This window comes from Hylaeus anthracinus, unplaced genomic scaffold (assembly GCF_026225885.1).
Source record: "Hylaeus anthracinus isolate JK02 unplaced genomic scaffold, UHH_iyHylAnth1.0_haploid 11985, whole genome shotgun sequence".
NCBI classification, from domain to species: Eukaryota; Metazoa; Arthropoda; class Insecta; order Hymenoptera; family Colletidae; genus Hylaeus; species Hylaeus anthracinus.
In genome coordinates this window covers 8158413-8176407 of record NW_026534333.1, presented here as the reverse complement: position 1 = coordinate 8176407, position 17995 = coordinate 8158413, and the positions used below count along the sequence as shown (strand labels likewise).

Genomic DNA, 17995 nt, shown 5'->3' with positions numbered 1-17995 from the left:
CCCCCAAATTATAACGTATAGATGGCGTTTCGTTCGTGCATGTTGGACAACTATAGAATAACGAGAGCCTGGCGGCGCTCTCTGTCGGTGTGCGGGGACGTCGCGGTTTGAGAACCGCTGCGATCGGCGTGTAGGGGCGTCGTTGCTGCGTGCAATGTGTATCGTGTAGGCGTTGGCGAGGAGGAGACAAGTACGGGGATGTGTCCGTAAAAAAGCTGCGGTTTCTGCGTACTCTGCCGCACGTGCATGCTCGAAATCGTGTTCCGCGTACGACGGATACCCGAGCGGATCTTACTCGGGTGGGTGTATCGCCGTCGGTCGAGGCTGTTCCGCGAACGGACCTAACAATCACGGGGAGCAGAAAAAAAAAGTGCGGCCCGTGTTCTTTCGCTTCTCGACGGAGGCCACGTATCGTGCGTGCGTATCTCGGTTGGCCTTGTCACGGGGACGTTGTTCGGATCCAGGGGGTGCCGTCGACTGGCCTCGAGGAGACGGTGGATGGAAACGACGCCCGTAGCAGGATGCCAGGACGTCTCCATCACAGGGCCATTGAGACGGTCAGTGCTACTCGCGCGAGTTAATTCTGGAGTCCGGATCTGCTGGAAACGAACGCATCGCATCTACGGAGAAACGTAGTCACGGATACTCGGAATAAGGATAGAACGCGTGCGCACGCTTGTGTGTGTGTCCTGCGTGTGTGTGCGCGCGCGTGTGTGTGTGTGGGAGATGTTCGGAATCTTGAGAGATCCTGATGCGGGAGGATTCGATTATCAGCGGCTTAGATCGAACGTATTATCGCACGCCGGATTCTTCGACGTACGAAACACTCGCTGACTCTGCGTTTCCCCGGCGAGGAGGACAGTTCGTTGCTCGCTGCCACGGAGAACTTTATCTACCCACGCCGCGATCCGAGCGATTTTTCGACCGCGGCAGTGAGTCAGTTCCCCTTCGTATACGAGAAAACTATACGACTGACGACAAAGGATACGTCTCGAAGAGATTCCCAGTGGCTCTCCCGTTTGCGTCGGAGGCTCGATGATAGTGGCGCAATTGACAGTGCGTTTCGGCCCGTTTTATCTACTTGACCAGCGTGGACCTCTCGGAAGAGGATCGCGTGGAGGAGATTCGCGTGCTTGAAACGTCTACGGAGAGGAGACACGCGTGTACGTTGCGTGGACAGGGTGTATGTTATATGGGAAACGCGTCCCGTCGATCAGCCAGGAAAACGGAGTCGCGGATCTATCGCTGGCTACGGCGTCGTGCGTCAACGATTCTTGGAATGTGACGGGCGACTCCCGCCGTGGGAAATATCGTAGAAAAGGTGAGCAATTTGAATGTGGCGACGAGTCGACGGCTAGACTCCGTCCTATCGACTTCGCGATACGATGCGAACTGTCACCGGCACCATTCTATGCTTAGCGATACTCGTTCTTTTTTTAACCTGTAAATAGTTACACTAAACGTATTAATTTCCGATATCTAACGCGGTTCTTAGGCACAACTGTAGATAAGGGTTATTAATTCACAACGTTTTATCTAAACGAACGTTTATTCGCGATAAACGAACACAGTCGAAAATGAGTAATAATTATCCGGATAATCTATCTAGATAAAATTGTTTTATTCAGGTGGATATAGTATTTGAAGTTATGTGAATAATGGTCAACTCTGACTGCTAACGTGGCTCACGTAGTAGGAGGTAGTACTCGCGATAGTATCGGTAAAATGTAAATACGAGTGCCCGCGACTCTTTTAAAAACAATTCGAAGAATCGATGTTCCATGCGTTCGAAGTGAACCTTGTAAGTTTTGAACTCCGTGATTGTGGAAAACTACCGGGTCGTGATAAACAAAACGATATCGATGTATCGCTTAGCAGCGTCAAGGCGGATTCGACATTCGAGATATTTGAATGCGTTTTTTTGTCATTTCTGCAGATTCGGTTGATCCTATAGTAGTCGTCCAAGTCGAGATTAAGACGTAGAATAAATAGCGTAGACAAAAGATCGATGGATGGTATTATCCGTTACGTCACCGTGAAGTCATCAATAGACGGACATCGGTGGCATTAGCTAATATTACGATTAGTTAACGATCGATACGAGCATCGGTGACGAGTCTAATCTATCGACAGGTGACCGCTGAGAAGTAATCATTGTTGCTAATACACGCTACGATGACGCGAAATCGGAATTGTCGCTAGTCCGTCGTCCTCTGACGTTTAAGCAACGGAAGTTTGTATTTTGAAAACTTGCAGCGACGATCGACGCTATGCCAGGGACACTTGTTACTCATACAATGACATTTGTCGAGTAATCGCAGACGTTGGTTTGTTTTGGAGCGTGCACGGTACATATCGATGCGTTCGCGCGCTTTTCGCGTGTTTGCTCCGCAATTTAAAGCGCTCGAAGAAACGATAGGAGAGTGTAGAATCGATCTAAACGAACTTAACCTTTTCGACCTTGAATTCATTTCCTTTGAACGAGGAAAATATTCTTTGCGTGCGCAACTTTAGAAAAAGGAGCACCGCTCGTTACCGAGGTGGTCATAACGTGCGTGAACGCTTAATAATTAATAATAACGCATGCGAGCTGAAACTCTGGCAGCAAGAGAACTCCTAATGAGAGCTCGTAAAGCGAAATGCATCGGAGCGAGTTATTTCTTTCAGAGAGGTTGTACTCGGGATGCGTCTTGTTTACTCGACGCCGACGCTTTTGCTGCTGTTCGGATCCGGCAAGATAAGGAGACCAACTTATGCCGTTTTGGGCTAGACACGCCAGACCACGCGGGTACTTTTCGTTGGAAATTAAGATAACAAGCGACTCAAGTGGCCGGCTATGAGAAGAATAGGATAAATAATTGTTCGAAGGAACTTTGAGAAAATTGAAAACAATCTCAAAGAAGATCCATTTTTTTTTATATCGCGCTTAAAGTGATTTCGATATGTAAATATTTACATATAATGGTAGCCTTTGAAACAATTTTACAATGACAAGCCTAGCCGGTTTTGTTGTTTCTGGATTCGTTGATCACAGTGGGCAAACGAGGATAATCTTTCAGCTACTGTCGGCGTCCATAAACCGCAAGCTTCGTTTACTTGAAATCGTGCAGCTACACAACATTTGTTTTTTTTTTTTTTTTTTTTTTTTATCGAGTCACGTAGAAAGGACCGTCTCGAACAGCGACGTTCATAGTTAGTTATAAACACGCGTAACGTCGATCGGTGAGCTACGAGGAGCTAGCTCGACGTTGCAATAAACAGTCACGAGTAACGTTAACAACAGACAGAGAAAAAAAGTGAAAAGTATCCGGCGATCGTTTCACGGGATAAAGTCCATTTAATTCGTAATCGAACGGTCGCGGTTCAACAATGCTTTGAATCGAACGGATTCGAACGGTGTGTCCCCTTTGGCCGTATGCCTCTCGATAGAACTGGCCAGCTCGTTATATTCAGCGTTCGAAGTGACCGAAACGGCGACGGGCCGCGATTGTACACCACGGAAATGACGTCGGTGACGGTGTCACGCGTTCTGGTCCCATTTGCGAGCCCATCCCGCCGATGCGACGGCCGAACGTCGTTTACAAATCGATTACTTATATCGACGCGAACATATGAAGTACGAAGAATAGAAGGATCGCTATGATAAAAGAACCAAAAGGTCTGTCGAGAGACCTGCGTTAGCGGGGATTAAATTCGATCGGAATATCGACCAGCTTCTTCGTTGAGACCTTTACGAGTCCTCTCGCACGCTTAATTCGAATTTTCTCGATATCGTTCGACAAAACAGTTAACGATCGACGATCGAATTCACCGAGAGATCAATAAGCCGCGAGTACCTTATCATTTCGTCGTTAAAGAATTATTTAACAAAAAAAATCGAGGCTCTTCGTATCAACGGCGATTAGACTGTGAGTAATAGGTCCAGCTCTCGCGATTGATAACCGAGAGATAATTGTCACGGTTATCAATTTTATCGACTTCAACGGAAACGAATAACGTTGCGATACGGTTGCAAGGAATAACGGCGTACTCGATGCAGCTTTTCAAAAAAATATCGTGCATTTCAAAACTTTCGTTCGTCGAATAACAATATTCATAGATTATCGTTACAAGTTTTACTTGATCGAAGTTTGGCGGTCGCGACCTCCCGTCCTTCATGGATCGATCGTCCGCCGATTAAATCTCGATCGAGCGCGGCGCAGACGCTCGCACGCGGCCGCTGTTTGTCCGCTAGTAATGACCGAGTGTATAATTTACGAAAAGAACGACGGAGAGACCTCGACCGGCTCGGCCATTCAGGTGAATAAAACCGACAGTGGTCCCACGGGACAGGGCGTAGGAAACGAATTCCATACATTCTTCAAGAGTTTCCTTCGAAAGAATGGGACCCGATTATCGTCCACCGTTCATCGGGGACAGCGAGACTCGTTATTGTTTCAAATCTCGACGCGCCAGTTTGCCGAGTTATATACAATATGTATTGTATATATACTTTGACTAGATACGTGCTTCGACTACGATTGAACGCTTGGGAAAACGGTCTCGTTTCCGCGTTGCGTAACATTTGCTAGGAAGTCATCGTCCGTTGTAATTGCATACCGTGTATATTTGCATTCCGAGCGGCGCGCTTCGAGCCGAATCTTGGCCAGATGAGTTTATTTACGACTTTGATCGTTCGCGCGTACTCGGAAGTGCACGACCGGTGTACGCGCGTTCGCCGCGCGATAAGTCGCGCGTGTCACGGCACGGCACGGTTCGTGGTTCCGAGTGCACGAAAGACGGCAACGACTAATATAAGAGGTGGAGCCTGGGCCCAGACGCTGGAAACTTAAATTAGGCGTCTCGGGGCGACATAACGCGCGACGCTAATTAGACGCCACGGATTTACCGCGACCGAGACCACCGAGTGGTTGAACTAGTTTCGGAGAGACCGAAAAAATGGCCGAGTTTGGTTCGTTCGCGTTCCGGATTGTTTCGGGATCGTTTAACGCGCCGCAAGCGGGCCTTCAGGCTTCGATTAAATTGCTACCGAACTCGCGCAAGCGGTAAACCTATGCTCAGAATTTCCGGTTTCAAGTCTCAAGCCGTTTAGTCGAACTTAAAGGAATCGAAACGGACGCGGCGTTATTTTTAGTCGTTTTTCCAATTATTCCTAACTCGCAGCTTTTTACCATCGAACGAAATACTCGTTTAAAAACGATAGAATTACACCGTCGAAGTCTGTTCGTGGTTCCTTCCGATTTCGAATCGTTTCTCTCGCAGCTAATTTTCATCCTGCATCAGACTTTCAGCTGAATGAAACGAACGATCGCAGAAAGTAATTTGCTCCGTTTATTTTTCTCATTCTCTGGTCATTGTCTCTGGTTCTGTCTTACTCTTTTTTGAAATTCCCGGCGAGCCCCGTTACATCGGCGGTCTGGCGAGCAGAACGCGCCAGGCAAACCATCTTGTTAATTGGAACGGTCGAAAGCGGTGTTCCGTTCTTCCGGATCATATTCCTGTGAATTAATTGAACCTGATTTATCGCGCGCGCGTACCCGGTGCTAATGGTAAATTAGCGCCGCTATAAATTAACGGTATCGTTGCCACGCACGCGCGCGCACCTGGCTAATCGACCAAGATAGGCAAAATTTTATTCGAACGATGAATAATAAATAAAACTGAACGCGTAGCGATCGTTCGACTTTGTCGAACGTTTGAAGTTCGAGGTGGCCGAATCCGAGCGAGACGCATCCTTTCGGCGTCGTATGTTTTTTTAGAATTTTCGGTTGTAATCGTGACGAGCTTGAATTCAAGATTTATTTTTCTGGTTATTCACGAGACGTGTGTAGTTTTTTTGCATTATCTCGTCGGAGCGTAATTATTTTTCTGCGAACGCGGCAGGCAAAAATAAAAACCATCCCGGACGATGGAAAAATATTAAAATTCGCAACGCGCGCGCAATAAATAAATATCTCACCGTTGACGCGCCACGTCGAAACGCTCTACGTTTCTAAAGATGTTCGCTTCAAACGATGTCGACTAGTACAAAAAAAAAAAAAAAGAAATTTTCAAAAAGAAAAAAAAAACGATAAATACTTGTAGATTCTTCTCGTGCCCGTATCCTGTGGCTACTTTTACTTTTTTATTAACTTCTTTTCTGCCTCTCTGCGTATACGTCGAACTTTCGTTTCCGATGCAGATCGAGTTACCGGAGTTGATTGAAATGTATAAACAGTGCAGTGCAGAGTGTAGGTATTCGCGAACGTTTTTTTATTTAAATTCGATGGATTTCGCCGATAAGCTCGGCCCAGAATCAGTGTACGCAATAAATTGTTTTTCGATTCTGTGTATTTCAATTTGAAATATCGACAAATACACATTTTCAACAGGATATTGAAAAATAATGAAATATCGAAATCTATTCCGAAAACCGAGATTCGCTCGAAGAGAATTTATTGTTCTCTCTAAACTCTTCCAAAGTTTAGGTTTCTTCCGAGTTTTTTCACTTGTTATCCATCTAAATTATAGACTCTTTTGTCTCATAGCGTGTTTAGAAAATAATAATAGTAACGATACCGTTACGCTACCGTTACTCCAAATCCACGACTCTTCCAGGACTAACCGTTCGTGAAAACTCGTGAATTCACCTAGGTCCCAGAGGGTATGCGAAACAAGAACCCCCGTCAAATATTTGTCCCAAGGCGAAAATAATAACAACAACGATAGTGGCACTAAAGGAAAAAGAGGAGCGAGGAAAAGGGGAGCGACGTATCGTGTGATCGCCGGAGGACGCGGTGTACAGAAATTTCTGCAGCCCGGTGGACGCCGTGGCGAGAGAGCACAGAGGAATACGTATGTATAAGCCTCGTACTATCGCAGTGTCTCTCAAACTTCACCTTCCCGCGAACCTTTTGGATAAAGGAACATTCGTTCGTTAAAATAAAATCCTAAAACCCATTTCGGAAAACTCATTGTAATTGGCACAAAATAAATAGTAAGATTAAATCGGCACTGATGAGTGTTCTAGCGTCGATCGACTCGGCATTTAAAAGTCAATCCATTCAAACCCGACGATATACGCGTACGCGGACCCCAGTTTGAGAAACGTTGTACTATCGTACTCTGTTTGACGCGCGTATGCGTGTGTAACTCTCTCCCCCCATGGCGCGTTCATTCATTCAAACACGCGTTGGCCTCGTATGCGTTTGCACGACGAGCCATCGAGAGCGGACGGTGTGCGCAAGGCTTGTGGTGGCGAAGGTGGTGGTGGTGGTGGTGGTAGTGGTGGTTGGTGGCGGTGGCGGTGGCGGAGGAGGCGGAGGAACAGAGAAAGAAGGGAGACAGCTTTTCAACGCGTCAGCCGGAAAGGAGAATGAGGTTGCGGCAGAGTTCTCATTCCCTCGTGATATATCTCCCCCCTCTCTCTTTTTCTCAGTCCTTTATACAGAATTCTCTTTGCTGGGTGTCTTTCTCTTCGCCACGCACGTACATGATCTTTCTGGGGTCTCCTCCTGTCTGCGTTCCGATACGAGTATTAACTCTCTTCTCATCGCGACACAGAAATGTTCGATTCCCGCGTCCTGTAAATCTTCCAGCGTTTTCGATACAATTGCATTCGATTAGTGGTCGTAATTAGGAATAGTCTGAAAAGTTTCGAGCATCGAACCCTTACGACGGCGACTTGGCGACTTTTGGAGTTCACCCTAACGAACCGTTGGACGCTGTTTTATTTTAACTCTTCGACTTGTTACGCGCCCAAGGTTATTCAAAAGTCAGACTGTTTCCGGTGATTACTCGTCGCGATGATAATCGGAGGATGTAAAAGGAAATAATATTATAATCTGTCGCGTAGTTGAATTTAGATAGAGGACCTGTAGAGGACGAAACGTATAGAGACTAGTCGCGAGACGTTCCGAGAATCATTCTTGTAAACAGTTAGAGACACGGTCGCGCATCTCGACCAACCGGCGCTACCTGTCGCCTGCTTGACGAGCCAATAAAGTGGGCCTCGAGGCCTCGGAGGAGCCTCGCGACGGAGGGAAGGACAGGAAGAACGGACGAACGAGGAGACAAAAATTAAGTCACGCTACCAGTTCTCCGCGAGGCACGAAAAGCACGTCGTGGAAAGAAGAGGAGACACGAGAAGGAGAGAGAGACGAGAGAGAGAGACACGCGACAACGGAACAACGAAAGTTTGCTCGAGAATAATACCTCTAGGACAAATCCGAACCATTTTTACGTGGCGGTGCGGAAATAATCACGGAGCTCGCATTCTGTTTTCTTCTTCTTCTTTTTTTTAATTACAATTTACGTTGGTCTCCGGAGACGCGAGCAATTTCCACGCACGTCCCTTGTCTCCCAGCCGACCGGCATCGACCGAAAACGTAATACGAGAGAGCGAGGAAGGTAGACTTCAACCCCTATTGAAACATCTCCATTGCCCTGGTCTATACGTGGAAATTCGCTAAACTTTATTAAAGAGTTAAAGGTATTAAAAGAATTGGATCGAAGTTTGTCAAAGTTGTATAAAGTTGAATTCAACGAGATGTTTATACTGTAAGAAATTTGTAAAAGGACGAAACGATCGATTTTCTAATGAAATGTCAAATGAAATGGTGTATCGCGATAAAGAGGACTGCAGGGAATGCCAGGACGGATGGAGAATGGTTTGGTAATGGGCTGGTAAAGGGTCTGTTAATGGATTCATCGGTAAAGTTACCCAGCAGACTGCCTTAGATACTCGGTGTCGAGAGGCTGATCTATTTGAAGAGATCGGTGACTAGACACGGTATATGTACGCGTACTTGAGAATTGAGAGAACCAGGGATCCCGTCAAGATAACGGAGACCCTCTGTTCCACAAATCGTTCTACCTATCGCTCGATACAACTGAAACACCCATTTCGCTACACGAAACTGTCCTATACGAGATCTCCCAAGTACGCATTCGGCAAAGGTCGATGTTAAAAACTTAATTATCGTTAGCTGGTTTAATTCTAATTTAAATTAAATTTATAGCAAAGCTATATATTGCGTTGAACGACGATGCAAAAGTTGAACTTGCCTAGTTTCATCGAGACGTATATACTTTTACTCGGTGAATGGTAAAGAAGAGATTAACCTAGACACTCGGGGAAACCTGTAAAATCCAATTAAACGAAATTCAACTAAATCTCCGCGCGAGTGGTGAATGGTTGGTCTCGTATCGCGTTCTCGCGAAGGTCAGCCTAGTCGTAGCATCGATTCGAACGTATTGTTCGATCCGTGAACATGTTACTCCGATTGAAAGCCGCTTCTTTATCGAGGCGAAGTTGGCGAGGTTGTCGATCGATTCGCGCGAACGCCTATTAAAACGCTTCGAAATCGTGGCCACCGGATGCCGGGCGTCGTTATCTTCGGACCGCGAACCACCGGCGACGCTCGAGTATCGAGAACCGCGTCGACCTCTCGGGTACGGTCCATCGATCCAAGAATAGTTTGCGAGACGCGGGATCGATCGATAGAATTGCCTACTATGAACTCAATCTCGTCTCGAACCGCGACCTCGTCTTCGTCTCGTTTTCCCTTCTTGTGGAAAAACTGACCGTTTTCTTATCGGTTTATATCCAATTAAAAAAATGATTTTTCGCGAAAAATAAGCAGAAAATGTACGGAGAAACGATTCTACGAGTAGAAACTTTTGCCAAAAATATAGATATCATACCGACACCACGCAACTGCAATATATTTACGCGGAGTTACCGCGTTCCCTATCATGGTGACAGATATTACAGAAGCATTCGAGTATTCTACAGATACGAAGCTGAATATATCAAAGTTAATATGCTCCATCGCAACCGACTTAGCGCCGCATATGATTTGGAGAAAAGAAGGGTGTCACGCTGCCACTTTACAGTCAAAACGCGAAAAGCCATTGAAAGTCGGAAAGACACATCGCGTACTCTACCAAACTTTGTAACTTTACTCTTACGCAAAGTCCTCCAAACGAATGGACGTCATCCCGTTCGTATAAATAATAATAATAATAATAACAGCAAACGCGTCACGATATATCGCGAATAAACGAGTTATGTAATGTTTATACAAGACGCTTGACTAACGACCGCGAAATTCGATAATTGAACGCGCGTTCGAAAGAGTTTGCCGAGCAGGATGAATCCTTGGAGCGTCGTTTAAAGCGTCGACGTCGTCGTAGGAATGTTGGAAGAAGCGAGCAACGGAGACGAATGACCCCGTGGAAAAGTTCGAGAAACAACTTTCTACGCGAATTCACCGGTACTTCTCGCGATGTGCCACGGATCTGGAAGTTGCGCTTGACGAATGGCCCTGGCTCGAATTACCCTTAGGGAACAATTTTCCCAGAAGTGCGCGTCGATATCGCGGACGTATAATCGGTATCATCGTTCTCCGTCCGTCGGCGAGTGCCACTTCAGCTTTCGCAGCCGATTTGATCGATGTCCCAAGCTGGATACTCTTTTACGTTCGATATTCGACACCGGCTCGTTTTTCCATCCCGCGAATCAATTACGTTCTAATGGGAATTTTGGAGGAGGGTCGGCCGTATTGCGTCTCGATGGATATCGACGGGACTCGGGAACGCCGATGTTCCTGGCAATTATTGCCTGACGTCGCATTTGATGCAGGTTCGCTTCGAAAAGTCGTAGACGGAGTTTCGAAGACAAACGTATCCAACGATACTCTGGTCCTTTGAATCAGGGTTAGACCGAGAATACACCAAATTCCTGGAGCGTTAGGCGCTTCTATACGGGATCGCTCGGCAAACGTTGCGGATATCGAGAGCACACGTATACGCCCCAATGAATTTCAATTATTGTATAAGTTGCATTTCGGGACAGAAAATTGAAGCATTGCGTTGTCGATCTGGCTGCATCGTCTTTTCGTTCTGGAAACAATTTTCAGCGAAAAAACCATGAAACTCGGCAAGTTGGTATTACATACGTACGCGTTTAGAAATCCTCCGTCGGTGTAGACAAATCTTCTCTAATGAATATGTATTATATGTATCGCGCACACAATCATTCTACTCTCGGTTTCGCCGTGTGCAGATGGCGGCGGACGATAACCGAAACGAATGACTTCCTAAAAATGTAGATACCTAAAACCGTGCCGAGACGACGTAGATCCTCCAATTACGACTTCGATGTCCGTTGCACTTTGTCGCGTGTATCACTAGCGATGGCTGCGAACGTGTCGCGAGTCAAATTACGAATAATTCGTTTCGCGTTTCCGAAACCAAAGTTCGCATCGAGATGCGAATTACTTTAATAATGTTCTGGAAATTCCACGAAAAATTCCTTTTACACCTTATCGGTCATGTAACGAACCCGCGAACATTTTAATTTTTCTAATTTCATTTGATCCCATCGCTAGGTGTTATCGGTTACACGGAGCGAACAAGGGAGAGGCGAGCCAATTAAAACAAAATCCTGGTAAAGAGGATCGCGTTAAACGCGTTCAACTTACGTGACAAAGATTTATCGGTATTTCAGGTTGCGAGCTGCTGGTATACATCGATTGTTCAGTTTTCAATCTCGTTGCATTCTGTTTCGTAACAAAGGATGACACGGTGGAGACACGTGATTTGAACTCATTTCGAATCGAAGCTTCGATAGACTAACTGGTCCAGTCTGCTCGGATCAGAAATGGCTTTTTGTTTCGCGACGTCGAGATTATACTGCATTTGAAATTAATTTTTACCACCGCTTTAGCGTAAAGAACACTCACTAGAATATACCGTCAAATGACACAGCTAAAATCCTGTTTCTTAAGTGTAAGACTTGAGATAGATTGGGTTTGCGTAGTACGCGGTGGCTTTTCTCGGCGAAGTTTAATGAAAAATCGTTCTCGGGTTGCGCGATAATACGTGCCAAATCCAGCCTACAGGCCATCGTCCCATGAAACCAATCTAAAGCTGTTTTGCTTGTTTTGTAACAACCAACAGCAGGAGTAATTCATTATTTAAACGGAAAATTTGACGGGTTTTGTAGATGGCTGAGCGGTGGTAGCACAGGTAGCAGATGAAAGATGAAAAGATAAACAAGAGTCGAGTTGAGCCGAGCAGTTGCGCACGGCTCTCAGGCGTCGAGCATTCGCGATGCGTGTAACTTATGCACTTGCGTAAATGCAAGCGTGTTGCGGCGTCGTACAAATCTAGTCACGCGCTACCGTCGCGACGCGTGCGATTTAGAACACCCAGAGGGAAATAAGTTTTGCGAGTAATGCTGCTGGCGATGGAAACAAAGATAGTTGAATTTCTGCACCCGTTGCCTTTTAATATTCTGCCGCTAGAAATATTATATTTTTCCGTCAGCTTTTGTCGTTGAATCCCCGGTAAGAGTCGGAACGATTAAAAACGCGAAATTTTGAACGAGAAACCAGTGCAACGGTGGTTGTAGGTTGTAGGACACCCGAGAGACGTCGCCGCCGGGACTTTCGACCCGGTTCGTTCCAAAAAGGGATGTTGGCAAATTCATTCCGACGTGTAAAAAATTGAATATGCTAGACAGTATTACGGGACAAAGCTTCGAGCGACGTTGGTCTACATTTTTGGCTGCATCGATAGGTAGTACAACGAGACGAAACAATTTCAAGCTTGCAAAACACACCCAAGTTATTTAGCAAGACGAGGATTCCTTGTAGCCGCAGCTTATTCGTACCGTAACGCTAGGGTCGCTAGGAAGTTGCCGATTGTAGCAGATGGCCAAAAAGGTATCAGCGCCAAGGTTTTAGCACGGATTAAAGTATGACGCGTTTACTTTACCATTGACCTGTTTCTCGCAAGACATCCTGTGTATCATTCCAATTGTTGATTTTCGTTGAGAAGTTTTCGAGTTCTTTCTCGATCGGGGTATGCTTCCACTTGAGCTCGCAGTCTGGCGGGATCGAGGAATTTTCAGGACGCTTTTACGCTCTTAGTTTCGCAGAGTTCAGGCACAGTTCAGCCTAGCGGCTTGCGAACTTTTCCCACCGTTCTCTATGCGTTTTCGGAAATTCTGACCGCGGTTTTCCGCGCGCTCAGCGTTTCGAGAATATCAAGTACCCTTTGTGGCTTCTGGAGATTTTGCTTCTACTCTCTGAAAATTGGTTCCGTTTTCGGCTCAACATCGAAGCTTTCGCAATTTCTACGCTTTGTGCCATAGAAATTCGTTTCGATAGATCTCCAAATCTGATTATGTAGCCCGTCGGACTACACGGATACTTGACAACCCAAATATTTCAATTTACATCGGTTTTATATTTAACGTTTTTGTACCGAAAGCGAGTCCAGCTGATCGGGTTAAATAAACGAACTACGCTTGTTCGAACTGTAAGCGCCGTAATATTTGCTTTGAGAATTTTAATCGACTCGTTGCGCATACCGAGACCCATTTGCAGCGAAAGTATTCGCAAAGTGGAAGGATAGAGGAGAAGGTGGCTTTCATTGCGATTACTCGCGAAAGGACGCTGCAAGGATGGGTTCAATTCGTTTTTCGGAATCCACGAGTCCGCTTATTCGCGATAACGTTCTCGGAATGTCTTTTATAGAGGCGACCATACACGCGCGGTACCGAAGACGCGCATAAATTTGCGCATGCGGTGCATTGTGTTCAACCCTCTGTTCCCTTGTCCTCTTTCTCCTCGCTTTGCTCGTTGAAAATTGTGCGTTCAAAGCAGGTATGTCGAACGCGTGCCCTGGAACGCGTACCGACCTCCGCTCCCTCGTCTCGGCCAGTGATCGCGTGGAAAGCTCATCGTCGATAATGCAATCGTCGACATTTTCCTCCCTTGCCCGCCGTTTTTCCACCAGCCTTCGAATTTGTATGGAGCACGCGTGTCCCTGGCAAATCGTTCCGCGTACTTTGAAACCGGACGTTCAAGAATTCCTTCCGATCGAGAAATTGGAAAACCTGTCTACTCTGGTCTTTTTCGTGGTCAGAAACGGGCAAAATTTTATTCGTGTAACAAACGATGAACGAAAACAACGTATGCCGATTTGTTTGCGATCTTCCACCGAATTTTCGTTGAAATTATCGAGGAAGCGCTGTCGAATTCGGCGCTGTTGGTAAAAAGACTGCGATAACGACGGAGCGTAAAGTTCCACTCGAAGACGCGGGCAAGATAGAAAAACGGTACGTAACAGCGGGAGTATTTGTTTAAGTCCTGGTTCTCTTGTTTCGCTTTCGACCTGGATTTGGTCGAGCAGAGGGAAGAGATCGATGTTACCGGTACTACATACCTTCGCTCCTAATCGACGCCGACGGTAACGTGATTATTACTTGAAAAAGAAGCATGCGTGGAAGCTCGATGTTCGAACGAGCGACTCTCTCGCATGGTCGTTGCTCGACGATTTCATGCGTTTTTACGAGACACGAGAGAAACGTAATTTCGGATGTTTTCTCCGAGGCTAAAGTCAAATATTAACATCTGCTCGTGGTTTCTTTTTACTCGTAGAGTACGCTATATGCGCGTATCCGTATCGATTCTTCGGTCGACAGTCGAGTACACGTTCAACAGACTTTAGATTAACCAGATTGTCACCTCTTTCTATCTATTCTGTTTCGTATAGCGACCTACCTACATTCTCGAATAATCGATTAGTCTCCATTTTAATGAATGATTTGGCCAAGGTGTGCCGAACCATTTTTCTCAACGCATTTCCGTTAATTAGACGTTATCTCGCGATTCAAACGCGATTCTTTTCGAGAGCGTCCTTGTCGAAAAAACATCCGAAATTCGTAAGCTGCATTAGGCGGATTTGTTAGCGAATTTCCCTCGTTCGTCTGTGCGTGTGCGCTTACGCGAACGGTAATCGCAACCCACGATAAAAGAGCACCGAGGCGACAAATTAATTAAACTCTTCTGCTCGTTTTATATTTTACTGGCGTGATTACGTGCGATACCTGCGACACGTTCTGCAAGCGTTAACTCCGCGAGCTACGCGCAACTGATAAAATTAATTAACGCATTGGAGAGGGATGTAGGGGGAGAAGAGGAAGAAAACGAACGTTAATCATAGTACAGCGGTTCAGCGCAACCTCGAAATGGAATTAACGTTTAACGAGGTTTCGCGGTAGAATGTTTAAAGGTACCGAGCGTTTCTTTCTTCTGGTCGATTAAAAAATGCTAAATACGATGCGGTCAACGTCCTCGTTGTCGACAAATTTTTTGATAATCGTTGCTTCAAGGCGTAATAGAAAAATGTAGTTTAGCCAAAGTTTAGCCTGTACGGATTATCCATTCGTTTGATGTCTCTTCTAATCTTTCTTCTTGCTGGTGTGCTTTCAGGGGACGTCATCGACTGCTGAGCGGCAAGAGACGAAAAATCAGCTGGTATGTCAAATAATCAGCTGGTTGACTCCTGTCTGTAAGTGTCTTTCTCTCACCACGAACTCTCGAGAGACTCGTAACCGATCGATCCCGCGTTCTCTTTCTTTCGTGAAAGCGATCTCGTAAAACGCGTTACTTTCGCATCCCTTGCCTACCGCTTCTCTTTCACTCGGCTAGCAATACTCGTAACTTTGCTGATTTTCAACCCAGAAAGAAACTTGGTCTGTTTTCTGTCGTTTGTTTCAATCACGAAAAAGACAGTTACAACATTTCTCTTGAATTCGCACCGGGAGCAATTAGTAGACTCGGCACTCTTAATAATCCGAGCGAAATTGTTGATGCCAGGCTGGTGAATCGTCGGCTCGAGCGGAGACAGGAGCACAGCATTACGCGCACCGAGATCACGCAGAGGTGACTAACATGACCTAATCACGAGGTTAGTCATTCTGAATGCGAGTGTACAAATGCATATAGTCATTCATCGATCCATCTCCGATCAGTTCTCCTTCGCGTTCCATCGTTTGGCAGCTTCTTCCTCGAGTTATCGCTAAAACGTCGGCGTCCTCGCGAGTCTCGCTATTATAATGTTTTCCGAGCGTCGTGATCAAACGAATTCTGCTTTTTTTTTTTACACTTGACATCACCGATAGTTTTCTAACAAAAGTCATGAAATGTCGCGTAATTACAAAGGCTCGAAAATTAGGTGGATACACCTTACACCGAACATCAAGAGAGAAATCATTCGTCGTCGATCGTTATCGCGGGATTTTCGTTTGTCGGAACTCGGTCAAAACGTACACGTGACTATCAGAATGAATAACTTCAGCCTCGCTAACGTGTGTTTGTTCGTTTAGCATGCTGAAAATGATGTGCGAGACTTTGTGTGTGTGTGTGTGCGAGACAAGACAACAGTAGTTTAGCATAATCGGAAGTATTTTTGTACATGTACTTCACTTTGTTCCTCGATTAGTGAGTGGTTCGCGGATTGTTTTGTGTATCGCCTGGTTTTGTTGTTCGTTGCTTGTTTCGCGACGATACCTACTTTGTTTGAAACGCACGCTGTAACGCAATCGTCGCGGTTCGGGTTGCACGGATTCATTCGCTTACCTATTATTTTAATTTTATTTTTAGGTTTCACCGATCATTCCTGTCATTGTTTCATAGAATATTATTTGTTCGAGATCACGCATCCACGTGTACAGAGATTGGTCGTTTAAAAAGGAACTTGTTTTTTGTAGAATTTCGATGGGAGAAAGAATTGTTTGAAATGCACAGAATATGATTTGTCTCCTTATGTTTTTTTCTAGACGCGTCCTTCAGGAAAAAGGTCCCGACATGCCGCAATACACGTAAGTTATCGAACGACCGAATAAATCGCTGATTGTTCTGGACGCGATGGAACGTAGCTCTAATTGATCGTTATTGCCGGCGTTTTGCAGCGGACAGAGTGATGCAGATTATCACGGAAGTAACGGCCAGGCGGACACCCACTCGTTGCATTCGTCTCATTTGTCTGTCCAGGAGGATCCGTTACTCATCCGGTCTCATAAGCAGCAAACTACCCAACAAGTGAGATTCCTTTTCGATCTAGTCCGTATACTAATTCGGCTGAATCGTTTCATTTTTAACGACAACGATAAAAATGTTTGGCCAGGTAACAAGCGTGTCGAAAGTGGTCCGCGAAGTATCGCACATGGAGCCGGATCCAGGTGCGGTAAGTTACATGTCAGTGCCATTGATGTCTCAAGATTACCAGCATGCCGACCCGCGGTACGCAACGGACTCGTACATGGTCGGTTTCGAGCATTACGAGCCTTACCTCGGTTGTCCACCGCAGCCAGGCTATCCAGGACTCCACGGCATCTACATGCCACGTTCGCACTCTCCTCATAGTCCTCACAGTCCTTCGGAGCACAGTCGCGCTTCGCCTCCGCATGGTAAGCGACGGTTATATTTTTTTATCAATAAGAATGTTGGCAACGATCGAGATATAACGGTGAGCGTTTTTTTTGTTTTCAAGAATACCTGCGTAAAGCGGCGCCGTACGTGGAAGGCGGTTACAACGACATCGATCCAGGTCTGAATCCTGCTTTGCAAGATCATTATCGTATCACTCCTAGTCCTGGCGGCCCCGGAGATCCATATGGTATGTTTGGTTCGAAGTGGAAGTTTGTCGCTTAGGTTACAGCTACGAATGGCAAGGCAATTTTTGTACGGGTCGTCGAGATTGACCGAAACGGTGCTGTAACGAGACATTCAGCTATCACGCCGCGGCGCGCCGCGGCTATTTGTCTGGTCGTGCACGGGGCACAGCATAATTCACTTTAATTATCTCTATGCCTGACATTCGTTGTTATTTTGTGTTCTCTCTAGATCAAATCAGCAACTCTTGGAATATGGATGACTCTGGGGAACCCTCTCAGCATCCTCATGGTAGGGTCACATCGATAATTTATTTAACACTTGCTATTCTCTCTTTCTCTGCCTCTGTCTCGTTAAGCTTGGTCTACCCGCGTTGACGTCGTTCGACTGCATCTTTCACGCAAGTCCATATTCCACTAATCGCTACGGATAATGCGAGTGAATTATGCGTTTCACGCGTATAGAAGCTAGCGTCGGGTGGACCTACCTCGGATTCTAATCGGCTTCCTTTTCGAACGTGATCGCAGATGAGAGTAAAGTGCCCT

At 46.0% G+C, this 17995-nt stretch overlaps 1 protein-coding gene across 1 annotated transcript in view; it reads left to right on the top strand.

Moving 5' to 3' along the window:
* The first annotated feature begins 50 nt into the window (after nucleotides 1-50).
* LOC128887307 (catenin delta-2) overlaps nucleotides 51-17995 on the top strand; it is a 26030-nt gene continuing 8085 nt past the window's right edge. The window contains 9 exon segments of the mRNA XM_054143057.1: nucleotides 51-1321; nucleotides 15267-15345; nucleotides 15654-15719; nucleotides 16616-16657; nucleotides 16748-16877; nucleotides 16963-17245; nucleotides 17329-17454; nucleotides 17682-17822; nucleotides 17890-17995. The exon segment at nucleotides 17890-17995 is cut by the window's right edge and continues 385 nt beyond it. Coding sequence (XP_053999032.1) covers nucleotides 15314-15345; nucleotides 15654-15719; nucleotides 16616-16657; nucleotides 16748-16877; nucleotides 16963-17245; nucleotides 17329-17454; nucleotides 17682-17822; nucleotides 17890-17995 — 926 coding nt within the window. The 5' untranslated portion in view covers nucleotides 51-1321; nucleotides 15267-15313.